This window comes from Alosa alosa, chromosome 19 (genome assembly GCF_017589495.1).
Source record: "Alosa alosa isolate M-15738 ecotype Scorff River chromosome 19, AALO_Geno_1.1, whole genome shotgun sequence".
Lineage (NCBI taxonomy): Eukaryota > Metazoa > Chordata > Actinopteri > Clupeiformes > Clupeidae > Alosa > Alosa alosa.
In genome coordinates this window covers 28,732,290-28,754,879 of record NC_063207.1, presented here as the reverse complement: position 1 = coordinate 28,754,879, position 22,590 = coordinate 28,732,290, and the positions used below count along the sequence as shown (strand labels likewise).

Sequence of the window (22,590 nt, the reverse complement as noted above, 5' to 3'; positions counted from 1 at the left end):
TAATTTAAAAAAAAAAAGCTAAACATGTAATATTACGTTTTTGGCACTCAATGTTAAGGCAGAAAGAGGGATGACACGCACGGTAGCTCACACTATACATTTCAGTAGGGATTGCTGGCAACATTTCTGACATGCCAGATATCGAACCTGAGTGGACGGAAGTTAGAGTGTTGATTTTTACGTCTTCTAATCGGGTGTCATGCTCAAACTGCACCAGAAATAAGATGGGAATTCTAGCGTTGGTCAGGTCCAACTGAATCGAGCCAAACTTGCACACTGTCTGCCCAGCTTTATGGCTGTGGGTGTGGAGGAGGCAAACAAACCCAGTGTCACTGTACAATTTACAACACCTCTAATGTCACACACTGGGAAGACCACAAAGCCCCCAACGCCAACACACACACACTCAAATATACAAACACACACACACTGACTCATGTGCACATGACACACACACACACACACTGACACAGTGTCCCCCTCCATCTCTCCCTCTCATCTCTTCTTCTGTCTTGGCTCTGGCTCTGTGCCACCGCATTCTGGTCTGCAGCATAATGAGTCCATTCAGAGCCGAGAACAGCCAAATGTTAATTAGATTAAATCATTCTTTTCATTGGGGTGGGAAACAATATGCCAAAGAAGAGAGGAACAGAGAGGAAGAGAGGGACAGAGAGAGAGAGAGAGACAGAGAGAGAGAGAATATGACATAGATGAAGAAAAAGAGAAATAATACAGAGACTTCTAGAAAGTTAGATTTTGGATGAGGGGTGATGGTGTCTGATTGGTCTATTAGAGTGCTACCCAGTGGTTGCACAGTTGCTCTGCTCTCCAATGACAGCTGCTGTGATCTCAGTGCGACTGCATTCCAACTGAGCCCTGCGTCACGGCAGCCATGACAGTGGAGTTCATCCAGGACGACACACATTCTGGCAGGGCTACAGGATCCCTCAGCCACAGAATGCTGTACATATTGTACATACAAACATATAGTAAAGACACGAACACCAAATGAATTCATACCAATATCCAAACACAACAAACAAACAAACAAACATCACAGAGAAATAAGTCTTTGTTAGGTAAAAAGTGTTAAGATTAAATGAGCTTTCCTTAGAATAGTGCAGATCTGAGCTTGTAGTTATTTCATTTCAGACTGATCTGGACCTGACCTGGACCATGTTAACAACGCTTAGCTGGAAGAAAAAAAGCAGTTCCAACACCTCATCAAACAGCAAGGAGCACAAGACACCCACGCTTGTTCTTATTCATAAGGATTTATTCTGGTCATTGTAAGTGCCACACACACATATTATATATTGTTTTTTTAGGCTATCCAAATCAATAATTTCATGTATTAGTACTAGCATTGATTTTATTTTGATTTTTAAAGAATTAAAATATAAAAATCATACTATAAAAATTCTTATATTTTGACCTGTATCTCACCACAGCAAGCTCATAGCTCTACATGCATTTCATGTGTGTGTAGGGCTGACTGTCCTGAAACGGGCAATATAATTGCCATGTTGGAGGGATACTCTGGGGCTGAGCAATTTACAGAAATATGTGGTGTGTGATTTACGGAAATAAATGCCATTTTTCATTTAGCGATGAAAAATGACCATTCTGCGCTCCATATATTGTGACACGAACTGATCTGACCTGACTTGACCCAAGTTTGCCTGTTAGCATGTGTGACTATGGTGTATGCACTCATGATGATTCTCTTTTTACTGCATTGCCATGAACAAAGTAAAGGCAAAAAAGGTGTTTCTTTGTTGAACAAATTGGGATGCAATGTGAGCCTTGAATTGGATGCCATGCAGGAATTTGCTAGGATCTCAAAACCGGATTATGAACATGCCCTGTTTCTCCTCTTTCATCTGATATGCTTGCCATATCTATGCGATCACGGGTTCGCGAGTAATTCAAACGAGAGTAATAGGTGCGCAGTTGAACGCAGAGAAGTATAGACTGTAAATATGATGCAATTTGATTTAATTTCATGATTTTTTTAATTTTTCATACTTGATCGTACAGACAAGTGTGTAGTCTCTTTGAAAAGCCCCACTTCTTCTCTGTCATGCAATAAAGGTTTTATCTTGTTGCGATGAACAGTCGCGGAGCAATGTAACAGAGAAGAAAGGGTGTGTTTTTTGACGCACTTTGCGTCAATCGGGTTATAAGGGTTAAGTGGTTAAGGGTCCTAATAATTTTAACATAAAGTGTTTTCTTTTTCTACATTGATGCAGTGTCTTTCATTAAAAAAAAATAAAAAAAATGAAAACAGGCATTTTATGTGCTTGCCACACTTACAGTTTGGTGTTATAATTTACCAGTGTGTATGTGTATGTGTGTGTGTGTATACACATATGACACTGCTGACTAGGCGATGTGGCATTCCAGAGCAATCTCGACTGGTCATGCATGCCAAGTCACACCCCCGGAGCTGGGCGCTGGGTAGACAGCTGTTCACTGGACAGGGCTGGGCTGGCTGCTCCCCTGACACATGGCACACAGGAGGGGCCGCACCATGACGACCACCAATGGGGCAACAACAATCCCTCCAGCACTCCCAGTTATGTAAGCTCACAGCACATACGACACCAAGGCCAAATATAACCTCTTACTACTAAGCCAGCTGGTCTTTCTAAATGACATGACATATACATAGCTGCTTACAGTATGTGTACATTGATATTTAGCAAAGACAAGCACAAGCAGACAGACTGACTCACAGTCAGTTAGCTAAATACATGGACAAGTCAATAGATATACAAACAGGTATACATGGGGAAGTACACAGATAAAGAGCAGGGCAAATCATTTAGACTGTAAGAAATACAGGGAGAGAGATAGACAGATGTAGCATGAACCAGGCAGGTCATGAACCAGGCAGACAGAGGACAGGATAAGCAAGGAGTGATTTAGCAGTCATTTGCATAATTGACAAAGAGTTTGCCTAAATTTAATAGGAAAATGTGCCCACACACACATATGCAGACATACGCTCAACTACACATGTGCATGTAAACACACACACACACACATTAGGCCTAATGAGATGCTTTTCACTTGCCATTAGTACTTGGTAAAAAAGCATCCTAGAAATCCTCTCCCTTGTCAATCAATTGAGTGCTCCCGCCTCCTGACCTGTGGCCAGTGTGTCTGGAGAGAGCAGAGGAGGGGCCTCCCCCGTGTCTGTCTGCCACTTATGCAAAACAAGGCAGCGGGGTGGACAACTCAGACAGGGAAGGAGGGGGGAGGACGAGACAACAGATAGAGAGCGTGGCAGAGGGGAAGGGCGGAGAGAGAGAAAGAGAGAATGGGAGAAAAGAGAGAGAGAGAGAGAGAGAGAGAGAGAGAGGGGTTGAGACAGTGGGGGAAAAGAGAGCAAGAGGGCAGGTACGAGGAGGAAGAAGGGTGGAAGAGGAAGAGAATGGAGAGAATGCTGTCCTATGCTGTATGTAATGACATGTCCATTTTTCATGCCAATTAAACATTTTGTAACTTGATTTATAGAGTGGAAAAACATTAGTGACTACACAGACAGAGAGAGAGAGAGAGAGAGAGAGAGGAGTTGGAATAAGACAAGGGTGAGGGGTTGAATGAGTGAGAGTAGTGAGAAGTGGGGGAGACTAGAGAAGGAGTAGACAGACGCTGCACGAGGGAGACAGGGGCAGGAGTGAGTGAGAGAGAGAGTGAGAAAACAGACTGAGAGACAGGGAGTAGTGGAGGAGACTATAGAGGGTGAGACAGCCAGAGCAGACAGACAGGGCACAAGTGTGAGTGTAGAGCCTGCTGAGGGGACTGGCTGCTCCTGTCTGTCCACTCATGAATAGACATCACATCACACTGATTTATGTCAAGACTTCCTGCTCTGGGAATACACTCCACTCCATATAAACTCACACAGGCAAGCGTGGGAATGTCAGCATAGCATGTATGTGAGAGTGTGCTGTGCATGTGTGTGCGTGTGTGTGTGCATGTGATCAAGACATGTCTATCTGTGTTGAATGTGTTTGCATATGTGTGAGTTGTGTGAAGTGTCTTTCTGTGTATGAGTTTGGGAATTAGTGTCTTTTCCCCATCTCAATCTGTATATATGTGTGTACTTACAGACAGGTCAGGGTTTCCATTGTCCGGTAATTGCCGGACATTGGCCAGAAAAGAAAAAAAAATGTTGGACAAAATTAAATCTATCCGTCCCACTAACAAATCTAAATGTAGGTCTATACTAAAGCAAGAATACGTCCTCTGGCTATGTTTTAAAGGAACAGGCTCTACCGTTTGAAAGTTATTAAACAACATGCATGCTGCATTTTAAATAGGAAGCGCACACTTAACTCATTGAGTGCCAAAAACGTAATATTACGTTTTTCCTTCCCATGCGTTGAGTGCCAAAAACTTAATATTACGTTTTTAGCTTTTTTTTTTTAAATTACGAAACTAGACACTCTAACACACCTTATTTGTGATTTTGGGAACTCTGTGATGAATGGAAATTAAATATATGACGATCGAAAACTCATGAAAACGCACAATCTGGACATTTTATCTGGACATTTTATCATAACTCGGTTGCCGCTTTGGATCGAATCAGTGACGCATGCACGTCAGGTCAAAACCAGGCCATTTTCGTGGGTCTATCACTAGGTGGCAGTCTCGCCAGGTCTCGCTGATCACTTCCCGGAAAGTTTACACAAGTAAGTAACAGGCAACACTTCATATTTCAAATTTCACTTTATATCTCCATTTCTAGAAAAAAACAGCGATTTTGATGAAAACTAGCCACTGTTTAGCTTGGGATTTCTCAGGAACAGAGGCGTTTAGAAATACACGGTTTGCACCCACCGAGAGCTTAAAGTCTCACCTTTTAAACGAGCCATTGTATGTGTTCATAGCTATAACACAGAATATGCTGTGGCTGTACAAAAATCATCAACAATGGTCTAGATTGCTGGCACTCTAGGACAAAGCTCCCGAAAACAGCTTGGCATTCAATGAGTTAAAACATCTGTTAAACAACGAACAAATAAGACGGTTCAAACACGGCCAGGCCCAGGGAGACTAGCCTTAAAAGATTTTTCCAGAGGCCAGACGCGATGGATGATTGTGTCTGGTCAGCTCCACCACCTCAAGTGGAGGTGCAGCCGCTCCAATGACACTCCAATGACACAATGAAACTGTCATTTTCCGTGTAGACAGGCTCATGGTTTCATGGACATGCAACTGTGTTCTGCTCCCAGACCATGCTTTCTCTGTCTATGATCTGCAGGGTTAGGGCCCCCTCGACAAGGAGATTGCTGGTCCGCGGATAATTTGCGGCACAATCAAATGGTATTTCCTATTCTGGTGATATTATTGACATATTGACTGGTGACAGTTTCTGATGATATTATTGAGACTCAGACCGAAAGAAAAAGAAACCAAACATTTTCCAGAATAGGAAATATTTCCTAATTTAGTGTTATCAAATAAAGAGCATTAGGGGGTAGAGGTGTGAGCACTCATTCCATGTGTGTGCGCATTTGCGCAAGTGAAACTGTTGAACCACTGGAGATAACTTGGGTAGCAGCAACAAACAATGTAGCCTATTTAAAACAACGAACGAAGCGGATTCTTGCCGTCCATGAAAACAGCATAGAGACTGTAGAGACTGGCAAGCTTTTTAAATTGACACTAGTTTTAAGCATGTTTAAGTTAGGTTAATGAACATGTTGCATTCTATACGGCCTGATTATGGCATTCTTTAAGCTACATAACCTGTCTCCAGTTTTCCTCAACTTGACTAATTATGAAGTGATAATAGGATATTTGATCCTCTGATACAGGTGTTTATGTGTTAAGTCATTTTTGTCATGTGTAGATGTGTGTATAAGAGAGAGAGAGGGTGGGGGGGGGGACCTGTGTCTGAGAGGTCCTCTTGCGGGACTGGCCGTGTCTTCCTCCTCTCCTGGACGACTCGGTGACTTGGTTCTCGTCCTCATCCTCAGCGCTGCTCTTTCTCCCTCCAGGCCTTGGAGGGGTGGGGTCCGCTGATTCACTCACCACTCGGGTACCCTGAGGGCAGCGCATGCACACACACACACACACACGCACACACACGCACACACACACGCGCACACGCACACGCACACGCACACGCACACGCACACGCACACACACACGCACGCGCCACGCACACGCACACATCATTGTTATTTTTCTTGCATGATCTTTTGAGAATAGTCGCCAGAACCGGAAAAATGTTTAAATGCTCAGATTCATTCCTGCAGGTAATACGATGTCAGTACAAAAAATTATGACAAGAACTAAAACATCACAATACATTCCAAAATATATATTTTACGATAACCAGCATATTGCCTTAAAATGACACAATAATCATGATGAAATGTGTGTAGTGGGTTTTTAGTGCATCCCTGCTGCTATATGTAGCAGTAGCCAACATTAGTAACCCAGGTAACGACCAGATCTCCTCACCTTGTTGTTCCCCACCATGGTGACAAAGAGCTGGCGTCTCTTCCCCCGGCCCATACTGAACTGTGTAGGGCCTCCGTCGGCCACCTCTCCCCCGCCTCTTTTGTCCTGGGGGGAGCTCCCGCCTGTCCCAGCTTTCTTCAACACCATCCGCGGCTCCTGCTTCAGGACGGAAGATGGACGTGCAAAGAGAGGGAGAGAGAGAGAAACAAAGGAGAGAGAGAGAGGGAGAGAAAAATAGAGGAAACACTTTTTAATACCTAGCTTTCAGAACAGTGGAATTACAGCATATGGCAAAACACATCCATATAATGTCTTTCATCTGTCTACTTGCTTCTGCTTGCCACATACATCGACCACACTGACAAGGGGAAATTTCACACATGACATCTCCATCATCGCAATACAGGTCTGTGGCATGATCCATATGAGTTAGCATTATCCTAAGCATTTTCATAAGCAAGATAACAACCAAGTCATTTCTACAAAAGACAAAATGTATACCAAAAGCAACATTTATTAACTAATGAACAACAATTAAAACAGGCCTTTTCCCCACAGTTATCTACAAGTAGTTTGTGCGCAAATCAACATCAGCATTCAACATATTAGTTCATGGTTATTTCATATGCTGACCTCTACAGCCTCCACTCTCACTGTCACTCACTGTGGTCTTATTGATGGTGATGGAAAGGTCCTCTGACTTGCGGCTCTGCGGAGCCATGCCCTCCTGCTCTGCCATCTTCTTATCCTCCTCCACCTCCTGAGAGACCAGGGCAACAAGATGAGTAATGCTGCGCTGCAGACAACTGCCCAGCTAAAACCCCAGCTCCGTTCCACACACAGGAGTCAACATTTAATGACATCCTACTACAGAAAGTACATGGAACACCACTTAGTTCCTAATTCCTATTTCTGAACCATGGGGCAAATCCATCTATTCCAGCTTTAAAGTTGGAATTGGGAATTTTGAAGTCTGAAATATAGACCTTTTCAATCTGTTCCTAGAGGTTTTCTGATTGAAATGTTCAAAACCCCAAGTTACCACTAGCTCAATGTAGTTTTTCTGTGCCACCAGAAATGCCTTAGGACCGCACGTTTGATTATGCAGTTGAAAGGGTCTGTAAGAGTAATCTGGGGAACAGATATGGGACAACAGCAATGTACAACAGCAAGTGGGAGGAAGTGCTATTCCCTCCTGACATGCTCCTGGAGCTCAAAGGTAGAAAATAAAGGTGAGAATACACACACACAGCATCCAATCAGAACACTTGATTGATGACGTGATTGCTTGAAAAATGGAAGTTGCCCTGTCTGCACTGCCATATACAATGCTCTGGATTAATGGGCAAAATGAAGACATTTAAAATGTAAGATAGGAAAACCATGAGATGAAAACGGAGATGGATTGGGTCTGAGATGGGAGAATGGGAGAGCAGAGTATGTGACGAGGCACACAGGAGAGAGAGAGAGAGAGAGAAAGAAAGTGAGACAAAGTAGACCAGTGAGTGAGCAAGTTAAAGAAAGATACAGGGAACAAAAAAAAAGCTGCGAGAGAGAGCTCTGCCACCCACCTGGTATCTTTTCATGAGAGCCTCATTCTTCCTTCTCAGAGCCTCGATCTTTTTGTCGAGCTCCTCATCCTTCTGCTTCATCATATCTGTGGGATTCTGCAGAGCCACAGCAAAACACCAATTCAGTTCAAATCTATTTGGTTTGATGCCATAATAACTTTATATATTTCCTGGTTATTTACAGAGCCCTACAGTTTGATCATAACCTTGAACCCCCTAGAGCAAGCACTATGACCACAGGAGCGCAGAGAGAGAGAGAGAGAGAGAGAGAGAGAGAGGGTGCATCCTCACTCCTAGGAAGCAGAGGTGCATCCTACACGGAAGCGTTTTCAGTCAGAATGTGTGATCATTGGGCCAAGCTGCCAAAGTGAAAAGTTCCTTTTCCTGCATGTCTGTTAGCTTCCGGTTTAAAACAAGTTCATAGAGATATATGAGCGACAATAAGACTAGATAGATCAAGAAAAGATCTGCATGCTTATGTTTATAAAGTAGAGATTATCACCGCACACTGGTGGTCTGATGTCAAGATTTGTTTTCTTGGGAGCGAACGACGCGTTTCGCCGTTTGGCTTCCTCAGGTTCGCTCTATGATTTTGGATGACACCCACCACAGGCGAAATAGACAATTGTGGGGTCACAAGACCTCCACCGTGGACAATTCCATTTTATATGGCAAAGTTTTGCAACACAAATGCAATCTATGAAAAACTATCAACAAGTCAATGCATAGCATTCAAGTTTCCATCCTGATCATTTAATTAAGAACATCCCAAATGGACAGTTTGTAAGATTGAGAAGAATATGCTGTGAGAAAAAGGATTACCAAATTAAAGCTCCAAAATCAGAGAGTGAACCTGAGGAAAAATCCCTTAATTAAATAAGTGTAAATATCCCTTAATTAAATAAGTGTAAGTGTAAGGAATTATCGTCAACTACCATGCCAACTTTAACAAAAAGCTGATGCCTGCTTTGTTAACATGTTGTGTTTAAATAAGAATTCATTTATGTTTTGAAAACTGTCAAATATTACCTCATATCAGGGTCAATAAGTGGGAATACACTGGGAATATTTTTAGACTTTGGTATAAATGTTATGCCCACTGAATAAAGGCATTTTGACCAATCCCGAATTCATCAGCAGTCATACTGGGCGTGTTAACATTGCCAACATCTGCTTTTCATGCGTCATATGTCTGAGATGCCCAGCATTCAACTGTTCTGATACAAGACTCACAGGTCTTCAAAAAGACTTTTCATATGCCTGTGACACCAGTATTAATGACCAGTGATTAATGATCTTAAGACAGCAACTAGCAATGATTTAAGATGATGGCTCATGTCAGCAGCTTCAGTACATTACAGTATGCCCGTCGTCATACTTGCCTCAAGCAGTCTGTTATTGTTCCAGTACCGAAAAACAAAAGTCCATCATGTCTGAATGACTACCGCCCAGTAGCCCTGACATCTACAGTGATGAAGTGTTTTGAGAAGCTTGTGAAAAACATTATCTGCTCATCCCTCCCTGCCTCCTTCGACCCCCTCCAATTTGCTTACAGAGCTACTGTGTCACTGGATATTTGACTTTCTCACCAACCGTTCACCAGTGGTTAGAGTGGGGGGTCTGACATCTGACTCATTAACCATCAGCACTGGTGCTCCCCAAGGCTGTGTTTTGAGTCCACTGCTGTACAAAATATACACACATGACTGCAAAGCCAACAGTAGTCATACCTCCATCATCAAGTTTGCAGATGACACAGTGATCTTGGGCCTGATTAGTAACAACAATGAACAGCTCTACTTGGATCAGGTTGATGAGGTGGCACAGTGGTGTCAATCTAACAGCTTGACACTGAATGTCAATAAAACCAAGGAAATGGTTGTGGATTACAGAAGGCATCAGCAGAACTACATTTACACCCCACTAATGATCAGCGGGCAACCTGTAGAGAGAGTCACAAGTTTTAAATACCTTGGTCAACAACTCTACTTCCTTCATCAGCTAAGGAAATTCAAAGTTTCTACATCCATCATGAAGGCCTTCTACACTTCAGCGGTTGAGAGTGTTCTAACTGGTAGCATAATCACCTGGTATGGGAACTCCACAGTTAGAGATTGTAGTACTCTGCAGAGAGTAGTGCGCTCAGCTGAACGTACTATATGAACTCAACTCCCTGCTCTACAAGATATCTATTCCAGAAGAGTACTCCTAAGAGCCGAAGGACTCTTCTCATCCTAACAATGGATTATTCCAGAACTGAGAGACTCAGGAGAAGTTTTTATCCCCAGGCCATCCGAACTCTGAACTCACTACTGACTTTGCACACATTCACTCCTCAGCACTCTCAAACATTTCCCAACTCTGAACTCACACTATACTGACTTTGCACTCATTCACTCCTCAGCACTCATGACCCCCCCCACACACACACACACACACACACACACACACACACACCTACATGACTTTTAGCACTTTTTTACATCCCTCTCCTATGCTACAGACCTTTTATTTATTTTCTTATTTCATCACACGTCAAAACACACACACACACACACATCTGACTTTCTCCAACTTTTGCACATTTCCATAGTACTTTTTATTTATTATTTTTGATTTCTCCTCCATCTATCTACCCATGTCCTTGATTGCCTAGCCTTTCTGCCCCCCCCCATCCCCCACACACACATACACACAAACACACTTACATCATCACTGTCATCACCTCACATACATACAGCACACTGCTTGCTACAGTAAGCCTCCTCTACATACTTGCTGCACACTGCCCCCCCTCCCTACATACACAGCACATTGTCTTCAGGATCTTCTCCAACACACATCCTCTACATACTTACAGCACACTGCCCCCACCCCACCTACCCACACACACACACAGTCACTGCTCCAGCCCACACACACACATCTTCACTGTCATCACACATACATCACACAGCTTCACTGTCCCTTCACCATATGTGCAGTACACCCCCCCCCCCTCCCCCTACATACACAGCACATTTTTCATCATGAGGCTTCTCCAACACACATATTGCACACTGCCCTCTCCCCACATACACAGCACACTATCCCATCTCCCTTGTCATCCCCCCCAACACACACACCAAGACCCCCTTCTTCCCGTGGATTGCCCAAGGTTTCTTCCTTGGTAAGGGAGTTTTTCCTTGCCCCTGTTGCTCTTGGGTGCTCCTTGTTGGTGCCCCCAATCCCAATCCTCCCCACTTTTCTTATGCAGCCCCCCCCCCCAATAAATGCACAAATAGGCTGACACGAGACATAATTTCACTGCATTTCTTACATCCAGTAACTATATGTATGTGACAATAAACTTCCTTGTATCCTTGTATCATCACTCTCCAGTAAATATAGGTCATCTTCTGTGAATGATTGTGCATTTTCTTCAGTGCAGTATCTGCTGTGAAAGATATAGTGTATAATATTAATTTAATTAGTATCTGCAATCTGGGACACATGTTTTTTTTTCTGCATAGTGCATACAGACTCATTTATCTTTATCAAAAGGAGATGAAGCAAAGAACAAAACAGCCACTACTGCTAAAAAAAAGCCTTCAGGACAATTCAAATGGCACAGGCCGAATCACCATAATAACAGTGTGATACCTCCCACACATACCTGCCCTTTAAATATGCAACTTTGTCAGAGATGTTCAGCTTTCCATCATTACAATGGCCCTTCTCAACTTTACAATCACCCTTAATAATGAAAAATATTAAAACAAAAATTCTAAAACTGAGAGTTCCAGTCTTTGAACTTGATAGCTGAATCGTGTTCGATGGCATGTTGTAAAACCCAACACATCCCTTCAAATTGACCGGAATTTCACCATGCATGCACAAGACCGCATGTCCCCCTGGTTGAAAACAAATCGAACCACCACCCAACTATGGGGTTCACCCACATCAACATAAAGTGTTAACCAAACGTAAATGCAATCAGAGTGGCCATATCTTCACATGACCAAAATCCTTAAATATTGACATCACAAGAATCTGCTCTCCTGATTTAATCACCCTGAGTATGTTAACTAAGCTAGTCAGTTCTGTCTATCTTGACCATGTGTGTGTGTGCATGCACAGTCCAAGAGCCTCGTGACTTTCCAACAGCAGGCTATGTAGTGAGCATCTAACACATGGGCAGGACATTAGTGTGGTCAGTGTCACACGGGGGGAACGTGAGACTCGAGTATTCGAGGCATTTGGCCATCAGCAAAGTCACAGTGTCGTGAAAAAAAAACATTTCTCTCTCACACACACACACACACAAATGTAACAGCACACAACAGTACACAAACAGTACATAAACACACACATGGACACACAAAATGTGAAACGACAACTCTCACACCATGCTAACAGCTCATATTTAGAAACAAAGCATGCTTCTGTAAGGGTTCGCTGAACAGCCCAAGGTTCTGCAGGTCCACTACAATGCAGCAGAGGTCATGCCAGTCACTGCAAACCTGATACACACTGAAGTCACACAAGCTTTTTACACAGAACCCTTCAGTACATTTTTGTGAGTAGAAGCATCATCGCAGCACTTCTATGGAAACAAGCTGATGAAGAATCGTTCAACAGTTTCTAGAATGGGCTCTCCCTGTCTCGGATTAAACAGATGGGAAAAGAAAGCAAAGGGCCACAACAGCTCAGAAAAGCACTTTAAGAGCCTGCAGTCAAATACAGCCATAACCCAGTGCACCCACAAATCAATCAAAGAACAGCAAAGTGGCACCCAACAGCTCACGGCTGTTAAGGTGTCAGAGCAATGATATTAAAGTGAATCTATGAACACATTTAGTCTTCCATGATCTTTTCTTGGGAGGGACACTGTGTACACTGTGGTCTTCTGATGGGACTCCCAGAGTGGCTGGACCCATCCTCCTGCAGGGCGGCCAGCCGGGCGCTCTTATCCCTACAGGGAGCCCCTATTATAGGACAGGCATGTCTGAGTAATGCTGTGTCTTTAAATGGCTGCACAAATGGAGGACTGAGCGAGTGAGTGTGTGTGTGTGTGTGTGTGAGAGAGAGTGTGAGAGAGAGAGAGAGAGAGAAAGAGTGTGTGAGAGCCAGAGAGTGAGAGTGAGAAAATGAGAGTGTGTGAGTGTGTGTGGAGGGATCAGGGAAGTTGAAATGGCATGTCTGACAAGGCCCGGAAGACTCCGATCTTTCTTACTGCCTCTGCTCAGTTGGCCTCAGTTCTTCCATTCTCCCCATCTAAGGACTGTCCCCATCCCATCTGTCCAGCCCTCAACCTCCCTCAGAATAGCACAGCTACCAAAGAGGTGCTAAGCGTCTGAAGTCACCTGAACACATTGGATTTGTGACCCAAATGGGAAAGCACATAAAAGGCTGAATGCCTACAGCTGAGAGTTTGCAAGCAAGTTAGAATCATTTCCCACTCACTGTACTTCAGCACTCAGAGACAGCACGCAGTTCTACTACAGGTGTATGTGGCTTTCTGGAGTCTTTTGAAGTGAGGGACTCATGGTATTGTGGTGGATCAAAGCCCAATACTCTCAAACTTCTCCCTGACAGTCAGGAACCAGGCCAAAATGCTCAATGGCTTTTAAGGCCATCAATGCTTGAATGCTAGCATTCACGAGGAGAGACTTTGTTTAACGTGAGAGCGAGAGAGAACAAGGACGTGAAGAACAGAATGAAAAAGAGAGAGGGAGAGAAAGGGAGAGGGGGTAGAGAGAGAGAGAGACGTGAGCAAGAAAGTCAGGAGGAGAATGAAAAAAGAGGGGGAGAGAAAGGGAGAGGGAGAGAGCGAGAGTGAAAGAGAGAAAGGAGGCTGGAGCTCACAGACTCATGTGTTTACACGAGTGAGGAAGAACTTGACCTCGCTGAGGCCTCCCCTTGGTGAATACCTATTCAAATGCACACACACACACAGACAGAGACACACACACACACACACAATACCCAAGTGAGCAGGGTCCCTGCAAAAAACGCTACTGGCTCCACCGCACTTTCACTCTCACTGTGCTCACTCCCACGCATGGGGCGTTGCTCGTTTAGTGCCGACGCAGGCCTTTGAAGTGGACCCCACACAGGGGCTGTCAGATCAAATCCAGCGTGCTTTTCCTGCGGCTTAAAAGACGGACGCCAGATACGCCAGGAGCTTTCCATTGGTGCACTCTGAACCCTTATTCCTCTACATGGCAACACACTTTATACCTCTCAAACACATACACTACGTTCTCACTCTCAGACCCCCACAGACTATGTAATATAAACACAAACATTACAATTTCAGACACAACACAGACAAACATAAACAGATCACACACACACACACACACACACACACACACACACACACACACACACGCATGCACACACACACACAAACAATCTAGGTACTTGCCTGAGATCACAAAGCTAACAGAAGCACATTCTAATTCTTATCCACATGTGTATCAGAATTTGTGCACACAAACACCAAGCTAAAAAGACATCCATGTTGGTGCCGACTGTTGTTATCCAGAGGCAAGCATGCACAGAGTGCGTAGAACAATGGGTCTGATGGAGCGTATACATGCAGGAGTTACTCCACTTTCTATCACATCATCTGAGTGTGTTAGTCCGACTGTAAGAAGTTTGCTTTTGTTCAATTTCAGTCAGACTAACAATGTTTACTTGCATTTTAAAAGTCTGGTTTTAGTCGGACTAACACAATCATTTGTTTTATTCAAGTGTCGTGTAAACGTACTGACAAGAGAGTGTACCCCCTAGATACCTACTCACCTACAGCTCTGTGTGTAGCTGATTAGAAAAATATTTCTGATGCAGAAATTTCCAAAAGAGACCAGAGCAGCCATCAGCACAACACAGGCTGGCCAGTGAGCGAACGAGGGCAAGAGAGAGAGAGAGACAGACAGAGAGAGAGATGAGTATGTGTGTGTGAGAGAGAGGGGGTTTGGGGGCTGCAGAATCAGCATGGTAGAGGCGCCAGGCAGCATACGCAGCTCCCTCACCCTGCTTAGCCTGGCATGAAAAACAGGGCAAAATGCCCGCTTCACCAGCCCGTCAATGGCAAGGGGAGAGGGAGACAGGAGGCAGAGAGAAGGCGGCAGGGGAAAGGGAAAGGTAAAAAAAAACATCTGAAGAGTGCTTGAACGAGATGAAGAAAAGGTAGCCTACGTGAGGATAAACAAAAGAGTGGTGAAGAGAAGAGGCAGAAAGAACAAGAGAGAGAGAGAGAGAGAGAGAGAGAGAGAGGCTCTGCGGCAGACGCCTGTCACCCACAGTGACGACTGACCAGGGGAAAGAGAGGATCCTGGCCTCTCCATGTGACATTCCGCTGAAAGCAGAACAATGAGTCACAGCGTTCCATCTGGCTCTCGTAGCAGGCCGAGCAGCCAGGTCCACGCGCACGGAACCCTCCCGGGCAGCACCGCTGCGACACGGAAAGGGAAGAATGGAATGCCAGCCCACAGACTCTGGAATCACTCCCCGGAATTCTTTCTTTCCCTCTGCAATCTGGGAAACGTTCCTATTTTAGGGTCTGCGTAGCCACTTTGTTCTACTTTCAATGGTTGAGTGGGAGGAGAACAGGGTGATTTTGTTTTGTTAATGAGGTCTTACATTTTCAACGTGGTGGTGGTGAGGGGGTCTAACATGCCCATCCCAATGTACTTGCCTCACTTAAGATTCTCAACATTCCTGGTTTTCTTAGCATACCAGGACAGATTGACGTTTGAAGCTTAACAGCACATAATCAAGAGCAAAAACAGGTTTCAAACAAACAAGGCTCTCTTCCAGAGAGCAGGACAAGGAATATTCGGCCTCTCTCAATGCACTGCTGTCTGAAAAACTGGCTGAATAAAATGACAGATGACAGATAAAGAAGCAGGAAAGGGCAGCGCCGCGCCAGCAGCAAAAACAGCAGGCCTGAGAGGAGACAGAAATGGTGCCGGCTGGGCTTGGCTGTTTGACAGGGTGAGTTGAGAAGCGGGGCTTCTCTTGGAAGAGAATGAGGGCTGCCCCAGTGGTCTCGGTTGTCATGGGCTGCCCAAACACAACATGCCAGAACCACAGCGGCCGGGCAGGAATAAAAACAGGAATGAGGTCACGCAAGCACGCTCTCTTTCTCTCACACTCACACATGCACAAAAACTCACAGAGTGTGCTAGCTTGTATTCCATCAACAAAACATAATTTAAAAAAGAAAAGCTGATCTTTGATCATGTTGTCAATGACGACATCAGCCCAAAATAAATCCCATTTGCTTGTTGAGGTAATGCTCATGAGCTAGTCTTACATCCAGTCAAACTGCAGGGTAAATATCAGCTCAAAACAAACTCCTGCCGACAACAACAAAAACAGAATAACTCTGGACTATGCCTGACCAGCTAGCTACACCCCCAGGTTACCACACTCCCTACAGCCTCCTATGAAGCCAGTGGCGGTGGGCTTGGACACTCTCTGCTCTCCCTCTCCCTTCCCGCCCACCATGCTCAGTGTTCGGCGCTGAGCTAACGGGGCTCTCTGGCGGCTCTCCCTTGGCTGGCTGCAGCCCTGCGTTCAGACACACAACGACAGGCAGCTACAGCACTCAGACACAGGGGCAGAACGGGAAAACACTCCGACTGCTCTGCTCAGAACCAGGGAGGAAAAACCGATGTAGGCAACAAACGAGGGGCGATGAAAGCAAGTGGGAGAGGAAACGTGAGAGATTATGACAGCCTGATGAGACAGGGTGAAAGAGAGAGAGGGTAGAGGAGGAGAAAGACAGGAGAGCGGGAGAGAGAAATACGAGTAGAGGAGAGAGGGAGAAAGAGTGAGAGAGACAGAGGAGATGGATAAGGCACAGAAGGCACGGAGAGAGAGAGAGAGAGAGAGATAGAGAGAGTGGGAGAGAGAGAGGACTCACGGGTCTCTGCATGTCAGTGGCTAAAGCTGGGATCCTTCCAAAGGCACGGCAGCCGACGCGGCAGGGGCAACTGCGCGGAGTCTGCGATCATGCCTCGACTACAAAAAAGCCAAGTTGGGCTCCGAGCCAAGACGTCTGACAAAACGCACCGCGAGCGACCCGGCTGACGGATTTCACAGCACCAGCCTGCCTGCCTCTCCCTCTCTCTCACTCCCTCACTACCCTGCCTGCTCGCTCAGTTGCTCCCCTCACCCTCAATCTCTCCCTCCCTCCCCCTCTCTCTCTCCCCCTTTTCTCTCTCACTCACCCACACTCTCCAGTTCTCTCACTCCAGTCCCCTCTCCAGCACTATTGGTCGCTCATTGGAGCGCTTGCACCCAGTTAAAATTACCCTTCAGTCCTTCACCACCCCCAACCCGCAAGCCCACCACACATACACACACACACACACACCTCTCTGTGGCTCCCCTTGCCTCCTCCCATTACTGCCCTGTGTTCCATGCACACTGATGACCACCCCCCCACACGCCTCAGCTCCCTATATACACACACACTTACACAAACACACACTCTCTCGTTTGTTTGTATTCCCTCTCCCACTCTTACATATGCATACACTTACACTTTATTTAAGAGAAACAGAACATTTGGCCAATTAAGATGTTCACTTAGACAACAACCACAGCCAAACCAGAATCCAATCCACCAAAAGGAGCCAATCTCTGAGTCTGATCTGAGTCTAACACTGTAATTCCATTTTTAGCCTGATGGTTTCCCTGTGTGTGACAGATTAGACTTGCACTCAATGCCAAGAACCATGAATAGGCTGATATAGTCTAGATCAGTGTTTCTTAACTGGTGGGTCGGGACCCAAAAGTGGGTCGCGGAACCATTCTGGGTGGGTCGTGGAGCTTGTGGGTAAAAAAATAAATAAATAATCACCCATTTTAAGTGCTACTTTGTCAGATCTACAGTACTATCTTAATATCCTGAAGACTTCACAAATGTAATGCCAAACATCAGCATGTTCTAAACAAGTAGGCCTACAGGCACTTTGCGTGTCTTACCATGTAGCTCACCTTATCTGCTGGCTTGAACACTAAAAAAAAAATATGGGTCTCGACTAAATTAACATGGGAAATTGTGGATCCCAAAGCCAGACCAGTTAAGAACCACTGGTCTAGATCTCACCCTCCATCAGGGAGACCCTCTTAATGACATCTGCCTGATCCATGCTTGGGTGTGTGAATGGGGGTGTGATGCCAGGGGGATCCCCATAAGGGTGTGAGGAGGAGGGGAGGAGAGGAAAGGAGGAGAAGTGGGTGCAGAAGGGGAGGAATGGAGAGGCACAACAAGCTGCCGTCTGGAGGATTTCCCAGAGTTCTGTGTGCAGGGCGTAGAGTCAGCCTTCCATCTGGGGCGTCTCTGTAAACTACCAGTCCAGCACACTCTCACACACACACACAGACACACACAGGACAAGCCCCTGCCCAAACCCTGAGGAGTCAGGGAGGCTTGTGACTCACATTGTTGAATCTCTTCCCAGACGGTTTCAAGAGCACAAGAGCAAACAGGGCCGCCATTGACTAACCATTAGTGTGTCATCTCATCTGTACATTCTGTCTCTAACTAGGGAGTGACAGACTGAAATACATCACGATAGATCAATACGTCACATGGCTGAACTGTTGTAGGGAATGATTAAAAAAAAAGAAAAGCAAGCAGGACTGAGATTTGGCATCATTTTTGCACGCCTTATACATGTCACACATTTGAACGTTAGTGGAAACGTTGCATAAAATCAATAGCCTGCACCGATTTAAAGATGTCGTAAGTGAATAGTAAAAACAGCTAAGGAAAAACCTGTAGGCCTTGATGGCTATTTATTTTATTTTTAAAATGTCTTACATTTATGACTGTCTGTTTGATGATTTTGCCTACATGACTTTGTAAGTTCACTTTTTTTCAAAAGTGCAATAGCCTATAGCCTAAAGATTATTTTAAAATGAGTTACATTCCAGAGAAGTATTCCAGCTTTTGACAGTTTGGCAAACAGATTTTCTGCAAGTAGCCTTATGACAAACGATCATTAGGCTACTGTGTTTATTTCATTTTGTTTTATTTGTTTACGCTGATATTCTCATACGTTGTATAATTGCAGTAAACGCAATCTGGTGGTGAAATTAACTAAACTTAGTGTGGACTCGGTGAAGTAGGCCTTGCATTATACGTGAAATCCATGTCTAGAGCATACAATAAATGACCACAACCTAGCACACCACAAGGCCCCGAATGATGATGATGATGATGATGATGCAGCCTAACGGAAGTGATAGAAAACGTGTTTTTTATATACAAAAAAAGAAAGATAGACAATGACAATTGGCTCAATTAACATTACTGTAAAGTTAACTCTAAAGCTAACGAGCAAACAACAAAACGTGTTGATAGTGACTAGCTTATACTATCTTATAGCTTATGCCATCTTATTCATTTCATATTTTGTAATGGTAAGTTAAGTTAAGGTTAGGGCTAATTTCGCCAGAGATAAGTTAGCTTTACCATTGACGATTGCTCAAGCTAGACAATACATAGCCTATATTAATGTCAATTGACTGGTTGTTGGCTTAAGAGAACAATGTTAACTTCGCTTTAAATAAGCCAAATAAAACGCCCGTGATTGCAAAAGTGCACTTACAGTGATGAAGTTAGGAGAGGAGGCGGAGGGAGCGAAAGAATAACGTGCAATCTCAAGTGATGCCATGCTGGCTCGGCAGACTCGAAAAAAGTTATTACGGTCGTCAAGATACTGACTAGCCTACAGCTTCAAACATGCCAATCCCGTTTTCCAATTTACCCCTGTCGCTGTGCAAGTTTTCGACACAGGTGGCAAGATTTGACCACTGACTGTGCAATAACAGTCTATGAGTTTGACCAATAGGTGGCGTATGTAGGCTAGTCTACCCCACACAGAGCTCTACGTATAGTCTGGACCAAACATTGAAAAAAGGCCTCAGAAAAGAGGCAGTAGGCATTTTTGAGGAAAAGTTGATATACAGCATTTTTAGATAGTTCAAAGGGTCTTTAATACAAATCCACCATTTAACATTTTTTTAGGTCCCAAGTTTCTCAGAATTTTCCTTCAAAAATGGATGCCTTAGTCTCAGGCGAGAAAATACTGATACAGTAGATAGGGTAAAAATGTAAACCTTTATGGATCACCACAAAACCTTTCCAGTTTGTCACGTACATTAAGACAAGTTTTTTTTGTATTACAAGTTTTCTGAAATGTAATGCTTTAAATATGCAGATGAGGCTTAATCTACTGAAATATGCGCTAATATGCACAAATTTCCAAACTTGACACGTACACATTGGATGAAGTGTAACGGATGCGTAATGAAGCATCAATTGCCTTTTTGAGGAAAAATTGTTATACAGCATTTTTCCAAATTTGACATGTACACATTGGCTGAAGCATTATTGCATTTTTGAGGAAAAATTGTTATACAGCATTTTAGTTCAAAGGGTCCTAAATACAAATCCACCGTATAACATTTTTTTTAGGTCACCAGCTTCTCGGAATTTTCATTAAAAAATGGATGCCTTGCTCTCAGGCGAGAAAATACTGGTAGATAGGGAAAACTGTAACTTCTATGTATCACCACAAAGCTTTCCGAGTTGGTGTCTTACATTAAGATAAGTATTTTTTGTATTACAAGTTTTCTGAAATGTAATGTTTAAATATGCAAACGAGGCTTAATCCTACTGAAATATGTGCTAATATGCACACATTTCCAAACTTAGGCTAGGGGTAACTAATGATCGCATCAAAATGGCTAGTTTTAAAATACTAAGGCGGCTTGACACAACTTGACACTTTGCTTGTATTATTATCAGGCTTCCTACATATGAACTCGAGCATTGATAACATTGTTTGTTGCAAAGAGTTTATTTTAAAGACGTTTTTGTTAGCACAGGACCTACATTGCCTTGTCTTCCGGTTGTTGCCATAGGTAGGGTAGTGTTGTTATTTTAAGGAAACTTCTTCTAGGCTACACAAACAATATTCCCAATGCTCCAGTTCATGTGTAGAGACCCTGGTGATACTACGAGCAAAGTTTCATGTTGTGTCGAGCCTTCTTAGTGTTTTAAAAATAGCGATTTTGATGCTATTATAGCAGTGCCCCTAGCGCTCCCAATCAAAAAGCCAATAGTTTGGCCAGGGACCAGATGATAACTACATCCATAGTGAAACGACAAAAGGCAGAATGAAACGGGACAATGTAGATGAAGAAGTCTTGCAGAGGTTTGGCCTTTTCTCTGCCAAACTGTCCCAGACCCTGCAAAACATTGCAAACAAAGACTTGGCCAAGCAGGATATTGAAAGCGAGCTGTTGACAGCACCACAGAAAGGTCAAAGTCAATTAGATACATTTGTTGTTGAGAGGCTTGTTGCCATCTGGGGGGTTGGGGGAGAGTCTTGTTCAGGGAAAAACTTAAAAAGAACAAGTATTTAACGCTTATGCCTTTGTTTGAAGTTAAGAAGTCAGATCCAAAAAAAGGTGAAAACTGTCAAGGCAGACCGAAACATTCTGCAATGCCTCATTGCTGCAAACTGTCAATCTTGACAGCATTATGATGCATAAAACTAAAACTTAAAAAGAACAAGTATTTAACATTCTTTGTTTGAAGTTAAGAAGTCAGATCCAAAACCGAAAGGTGAAACTGTCAAGGCAGACCCGAAACATTCTGCAATGCCTCATTGCTGCATATGTTGCAGGGCTTCCAGTCAATCTTGACAGCATTATGATGCATGAACTATTTGTTGTGCCCTTGTCTCTGGCAGATGTAAATGGACAGCTTTGTTCAGGTTCAAAGGCAGTGTTTACTAATATTCTAGCTGCTGGCATTCCATGTCCCAACCACCTTCATTACAGAGACCTTTGGGATGAACCAATGCTCATCATTGATGGTCAAGCTCTGGTCATTGCCATTGGAAATCCACAAGCAGCAAAGAGTTTTGGGGACCTTGCTGACGTTTTTGTGGAATCTGTTCTCAAAAGTGGAGCACAATTCCAGCGAATTGATGTTTTGTTTGATTACTACCACACACATTCTAGAGGCTTGGTGGCAATCAGAAGACCAATTGAGAGCAGAGATTTGCCTCTTCCTGCAAAGTGGGAGAACTTTATTGCTCATGCAGACAACAAGGCTGATCTTGCACACTTTTTATCCCAACAGCTGATTGCTGGAGCTCCAGCAAATAAGATCATAGTTGCTGCAGGTGGCTTCAGTGATGAATAGAGAGTTGAAGCCTCTAATTCAACCTTTAACACTGACTGCTTGGAAGCCAAGCATGAAGAAGCAGACATAAGAATTGTTCTTCACTGCATTAGAAGCAATGCATCAAACATTGTTGTCTCAGCGAGAGGCACCGACATCTTGGTACTGCCGATTGCCCATTTCCACATGATGTCATGCCAAAAGATCTGGATGAAGGCACGTACAGCAAAGGACACTTAAAAAGAACAAGTATTTAACATTCCACTTCATGCCATAGTGGAACATTTGCAGATGGAACCACAGGTCCTCGATCTGCTTCCAGGTTTT

General features: G+C 44.0%; 1 protein-coding gene across 3 annotated transcripts in view; it reads right to left on the bottom strand.

Moving 5' to 3' along the window:
• The window catches only part of LOC125284062 (coiled-coil domain-containing protein 9B), a 34,399-nt gene extending 14,487 nt beyond the window's left edge, over positions 1–19,912 (bottom strand). The window contains exons 1-5 of one of the 3 annotated variants that reach the window (XM_048227774.1): positions 19,676–19,912; positions 8,058–8,153; positions 7,151–7,246; positions 6,487–6,645; positions 5,908–6,063 (exon numbers count right to left, since the gene is read on the bottom strand). In XM_048227774.1, the coding sequence (XP_048083731.1) occupies positions 5,908–6,063; positions 6,487–6,645; positions 7,151–7,246; positions 8,058–8,153; positions 19,676–19,741 (573 nt within the window). In that variant the 5' untranslated portion in view covers positions 19,742–19,912. Of the gene's footprint in view, positions 1–5,907; positions 6,064–6,486; positions 6,646–7,150; positions 7,247–8,057; positions 8,154–14,849; positions 15,001–16,977; positions 17,216–19,675 lie in introns of those variants that run through there. The other 2 variants (XM_048227775.1, XM_048227776.1) reach the window with 2 other exon arrangements.
• Positions 19,913–22,590: the final 2,678 nt, after the last annotated feature.